General features: G+C 32.1%; 1 protein-coding gene across 1 annotated transcript in view; it reads left to right on the top strand.

Annotated features, from left to right (window-relative positions):
* Nucleotides 1–6,092, top strand: part of lmnl3 (lamin L3) — a 15,613-nt gene that overhangs the window by 2,407 nt on the left and 7,114 nt on the right. Inside the window, exons 2-4 of the mRNA XM_016563031.1 lie at nucleotides 2,311–2,518; nucleotides 2,614–2,784; nucleotides 5,601–5,726. Coding sequence (XP_016418517.1) covers nucleotides 2,311–2,518; nucleotides 2,614–2,784; nucleotides 5,601–5,726 — 505 coding nt within the window. The remainder of the gene's footprint in view (nucleotides 1–2,310; nucleotides 2,519–2,613; nucleotides 2,785–5,600; nucleotides 5,727–6,092) is intronic.

Here is a 6,092-nt window from a genome sequence, read left to right on the forward strand (position 1 = left end):
TTATAGAATAATTAAATTTAATACTACTAATAATAATAATAATAATAATAATTATTATTATTATTACTACTACTTTAACCTAATTACCAGTTAGTATAAAACTAGTTTTTATAGACTTTTTGACTACAGTTCTGTTGTTGTTTTTTCACTGCTTTTTAAATAATTTTATCATCATTATTTTTTTTTTTTAACATTTACACTATTTATATATTATAAATTAGTTTTGTTTGAATCAAAACTAGCTTAAAAATGAGAGATACAACATGTGATTCACCTTAAGGAGAAAATAACACAAATAAGAAAAACTGAAAGCATAGCGTTTTTTTTTAAAAGCGTGTTTCTTCCGGCTGCGTTGTTGCTGCTGATTGCTCTCAGTGCAGTGTTAGTTTTGACCGCAAACTTTCATTTAGTTTTAGTCATAGTCTTTTGACTACAATGCCATTTAGTTTTAGTCATATTTTAGTCATCTGAGTTGTTTTTAGTTTTTGTCTAGTTTTAGTCGACTAAATATCATAAGATTTTAGTCGACTAAATCTACAGTAAATTTAGACGGCTAAAATCGAATGGGTTTAGTTTAGGGGTGTGCGATATTGACAGAAAATTATATCTCGATATTTTATGGGATCAATTAGCAATTCATGTCATTTTATCTTGGAAGCAGATTTGTTACGTGACCGCATTAATGCACGACTCTACATTATCTGTATAGCATGTGTGTAAGACTCGAATACAATTATGAAGTAGTAATTTTATGACGAATAAATCTTTCAGTGAGTAAAACTGGCTGTGTCTATAGTATTAAAGACTACACAACATGATTATATTATCTTTAAATACATTTTTAAATGATTATTATTTTAAATTATTGTCCCTGGATTAGTAGGGTACTCTTGTAATAAAGTAGCGATGGCTGGGACAGATTTTAAGTATCAATTCTGCTTAAAAAGATGCAATCTAATCTTGTTTACATGAAATAAGCTGCTCCCGAGCAGGTTTAAGCTTACAGACCTGTTGCTATGACAGCAACTCCGGGATGAGCGTCGAAGAACCAAACAATCCAAGATCAGGCCAAATCATCAACAATTAAATCCAGCTAACAGAGTTAGCGACGTACGAAGAACGGGCCGCAGTGCTTCAGGCCTGTGTCAGTAATCGTGGATCACATGACTTCAGTTATCCTGCACTGTGATGGAGATCAGTGTTGTTTTACTCATTTGTGAGACTATTCTACTTTTTATTAATATTTTGTGAATTTTATTAATCATCTTATGAATAAGCTTTTATTTTTATATCTTTTCTTTTAATGTTTAATAATGTTATTTTAGTACATCCAATCAAAATGAGAAATGTTTCCTTGGCAATGAGCTAAAATAAAGTTGTTTTTTTTTTTGTTTTTTTTTTGTTGTTGTTTTTTTAAGTAATAAATGTTTTTTATGGATTTAGTTTAACAAAAATAAATTGAAACATTTTTTATATAGTTTTTTTTTTTTTTTGTCTTTTCATTTTAACTAGTTTTAATAATTTTGTGTGTTTTTGTCTTATGTATTTTATATGAATTTTATTTCAGTTAGTTAATTTTTGTACATCAAGTTACACTGAGAAATATTGCTTTGGCAACTAACTAAAATATATTTTATTTCAGTTATAGTTTTATTTCAAGTCATGAAAATAATTTATGGTTTTAGTTTGTTACTGACAATATATTAAACTTTATTATTTATATATTTTATATTTAGTTTTTTTTTTTTTTGTCTAAATAGTTGTTAATTTTCATTCCAGTTTTAGTTTGTTGGTTTTGTGCATTACACTGTAAAAATGAGAAATGTTGCCTTGGCAACTAGATAGATAAATATTTCTATATTTTATCTAGATAGATACATACATATAGATATATATTTATAGATAGATAGATAAATAAAGATTTGTTTATTTTATTTCTGCTAAAGTTTTGTTTCAAGTAACGCAAGTTTTTTTTTTTTTTTTGTATGGTTTTATTTTAACAGTAATAAATGTGAAAATAAATTAAAACTTTATTTTTATATTTTAATATATTTTTCTGTTTTTATATATTTTTATATATTTTTTAAATGTTTTGTCTTTTCATTTTAACTTTAGTTAGTTTTAGTAATTGTTTATTTATTTTTTTTTTTTTTTATATATTTTTATATATTTTTTAAATGTTTTGTCTTTTCATTTTAACTTTAGTTAGTTTTAGTAATTGTTTATTTATTTATTTTATTTTTTTTGTGTACGTCAGCCCACTGTGTGACTAAAAGTTGACTGATAGGAACGAGTATAAGTCCTGCCCAGCTTGAGTTGTTATAATGTGCAGTCGTTTCCAAACCTTGAACCCAATGAAGTAAAGCAAGTAAACTCTTCCTCTGCCTTACAGCTGGAGTCTGGGCTGCAGAACCTCAAAGCCCAGCTGAACTCGGAGATGCTGCGGCGCGTGGACGCTGAGAACCAGCTCCAGACGCTTCAGGAGCAGCTGGACTTCCAGAAGCATCTCAGTGAACAGGTTTCTGCTGTGTTCTAGTTCTAGATGCTGGTTAGCACAGACAGGGCTCTGACTGCGTCTGCGCTGCTGCTGCTGCTGCTGCTGTGTGTGTGCAGGAGGTGCGTGAGATGCGCAGTCGTCACGAGAGCCGGCTGGTGGAGCTGGACAGCGGCAGACAGAAGGAGTTCGAGGGGAAACTAGCCGAAGCCCTGAAGCAGCTCCGAGAGGAACATGAAGCTCAAATCCAGCAGTACAAAGAGGAGCTGCAGAAAACCTTCGCCGCTAAGGTACAACCGTCTGCTTCTGTTCTCACCTGAACGTTTTGTTCAGAAACGCTCATTCATTTTATTTATAATCTAAAAAGTATTTTCTCCCAAGGCCTGCTTACGTTTATATTTTTATATTTGTAATTTTATTATATATACAATTACAGCAAATTAAAAAAAAAAAGTATTGTTATGTATGTGTGTATATGTCTGTGTGTGTATACAAATATATATGTGTGTGTGTGTTGATAATTATATATAATATATAATTACTTCTCAATTTTATTTTATTTTAGTCATAATATATTTTTGCATGACAATCTCCTTTCTTCTCTGCCCCTGCACGAGTCACCCGGCACTTTTCTAGTGTGCACACTCGTAAAACACGCTGTCAGTCAGTAATGCAGTACATGTCTTACTAGCTTTCTATCAGCTGGCTAGTGTTCATGTGTGCATGTTACACTGTATCTGACCAGCACTGAGCAGCATTGAGCAGCAGCCAGTGAAACTGCAAAACAGACTGCGAGAGCAGAAATAAAAACAGCTTTGCTCCCTTCCTTGGCAGAATAGAAGAGACAAGCTGCCCAAAATCCCAAATACTTTCCTCAGTTTCCTCCAGATGCTGGTGCTTTTAAAGCGGATGTGTATGAGACTATAAACCACATGTTCAGCAAATTCCCCTTCTCTTCAGATGAAAACTGACTGGAGGAAAGGCCATATATGCTTATTTCTTTGCAGTTTTATGAATTTTCTGATGCGTTTCGTAATGCAGCAGCAATGCACAAAATCAAGCGTTAACCAGCTTAACCCTTCTATCGCATTCAATTCAGTTTCACTCTGAAGCAGCTCATCATTTCTAAAAAAAATCCATAGTTTTTAGTACAGGGAAAATGTTGTATATGGATTTAAACTATCAAAATACACTTCTTTTTTTTTTCCAGATTTAAAAAAATATTTCTTAAGGTATATAGCCATGTGAACTGAATTGTTACATTTCTGGAGTTCAGATCAGTTTTGACTGGGAAGCGGTTCATCATTTCTAAAAAAATCCATAGTTTTGAGTATGGAGAAAAACTCTGCATATGGATTAAGACTATCAAAATAAATTTTATTTATTAATGTTTTATTTTAATTTTTTTCCAGATTTTAAAAAATAAGTTTTAAGAGGTATAACCATTTAAACTAAATTGTTACATCTTTGGAGCCAGAAGCGGTGCTTAATGTCTAAAAAAAATCCATAGTTTTTAGTACGGGAAAAAAAATTGTATATGGATTAAGGCTACCAAAATACATTTTATAATTTTTTTTTTCTTTTTTTTTTTTTTCCAGATTTAAAAAAAATATTTTTTAAGAGGTATAACCATATAAACTAAATTGTTACATCTTTGGAATTCGGGTCAGTTTTGACCCCAAAAAGGGTTACATAAAAATGTACGGGAAAAAAATAAATGCATATGGATTAAGACTACCAAAATATGCATCATTTATTTTTTTCAGATTTTTTAAATAGTTTTTAAGATATATAACCATTTAAAGTAAATTGTTACATCTTTGGAATTCGGGTCGGTTTTGACCCGGAAGCGGTTCATTTAAAAAATTTAAAAGTTAATAGCTTTTAGTACGGGAAACCGTTTTTTTGCATATGGAGTAAGACTATCAAAATACACTTATTTTTTCCAGATTTTTACAATTATTTTAAACTAAATCATTACACGTTTTGCATTCGGGTCAGTTTTGACCCAGAAGTGAACTGTGGCTTTACACGTGAAATTATGCTGCTTTTTTGTTCGTTTTACACATGTATTAGTTAGATTTGTCTTGAATTACTTCTGTAAAATACATTTAGCCTCTTTCCCGAATGTCACCCACACTTCTAGGATTTTTGATGGTAAATTTAAATATGCTCGGCATGCACAAAAACACCGTAAACCGACAAAAGATGTAACTGACATGACAAATTAACTCTATCTAATGAACTACACGATGTAGGTCAAAAGTACAAAGAACAAATAGTCTAAATTTGAAAGCTGCCACCTATTGATGAAGCACGGTCGATCGTCTTTTCATCCGAAGGTGAAACTTCATGCAACTGAAATAAATCTATTTAATTTGAAAACATTCCAGAGTGACATTTGTTGCTTTGATGTTGTTTTGTTAGAAAAAAGAATATGTACAGTTTTTGATCAATTTAATTCATTAATACTGATAATTATCAGTTTATCTGTTCTTATAAATTTCATATAATTTAGATATTGAAATAACATTTCTCAGGAATACTGCAAAAAAAGATTATGTATCTCACGTCACAGTTGTTTTGCGATAGTTCTTGTAAATTTTGAAATTTCATAGAATTTGTCAATTTTTTTTAAATGGACAACAAGGGGTTAAAATGTAGTAGCAGCATAGTAAAACAGGGTAGCATTCAGAGGTTTGACATTTTTGCACTTTCACTCATTAATGAGAAGTTAATGATACAAATACAATATGGTGTTCGTTGAAAAATATGAAGTTATGACTGTTTAATAAGCTCGGGTCAAAAATGACCCGGGAAGAGTCTAATGCGATTTAAGGGTTAAAGAGGCTTTTCCAGCAGTCAGAGATGTACATTTATCCGTCTGTCTCTCAGAGCGAGGTAGTCTGCAGTTTCTCTCAGCTGAGGTGCAGGAAAACTGTAGTTCAGGGATTTGAGCGACAGGAAGTGGCTGCTGCGACCTGGACGCACAGGAAGTGCTTGAGTCCGTCACGTCTGTCTGTCATGGTACCTCAGCAATGTGTCAGTCATTTCACAGAACAAGCTGGTTTCCAGGTTCTCAGTGCTCTGCGTTGATCTCTTGCAGCTGGAGAATGCCAAGCAGGCGGCGGTGAAGAACAGCGACTTCGCCTCGTCGACGAGAGAAGAGCTGGCGGGAACTAAACTCAGACTGGAGTCTCAGTCGCTGCAGATCAACAACCTGCAGAAACAGGTAATGATCCTATAGCTGGGAACCACCTTGAAAGAGGTTTTTAGTTCAGATTTGGTCATTTTAAGCTCATCTACACTAATGTTCCATTTCTGATTATTATTATTAATATTATTATTATTATGTTGAAAACAGTTGAGTATAATTTTTTCAGGGTTCTTTGATGAATAGAAAGATCCAAAGATCAAAGATCAAAGAGCAGAAAAGCTTTTGTGACATCATACAAAATAAATTATAGAAATTAATATTTTTATTCATCAAGGCTGCATTAAATTGATCAAAAGTGACAGTAAAGACATTTATAATGTTAGAAAAGATTTCTATTTCAAATAAATGCTGTTCTTTTGAACTTTCTATTCATCTGTGAAT

The sequence above is a fragment of the Sinocyclocheilus rhinocerous genome, unplaced genomic scaffold, assembly GCF_001515625.1.
Source record: "Sinocyclocheilus rhinocerous isolate Xijiao unplaced genomic scaffold, SAMN03320098_v1.1 scaffold3214, whole genome shotgun sequence".
NCBI classification, from domain to species: domain Eukaryota; kingdom Metazoa; phylum Chordata; class Actinopteri; order Cypriniformes; family Cyprinidae; genus Sinocyclocheilus; species Sinocyclocheilus rhinocerous.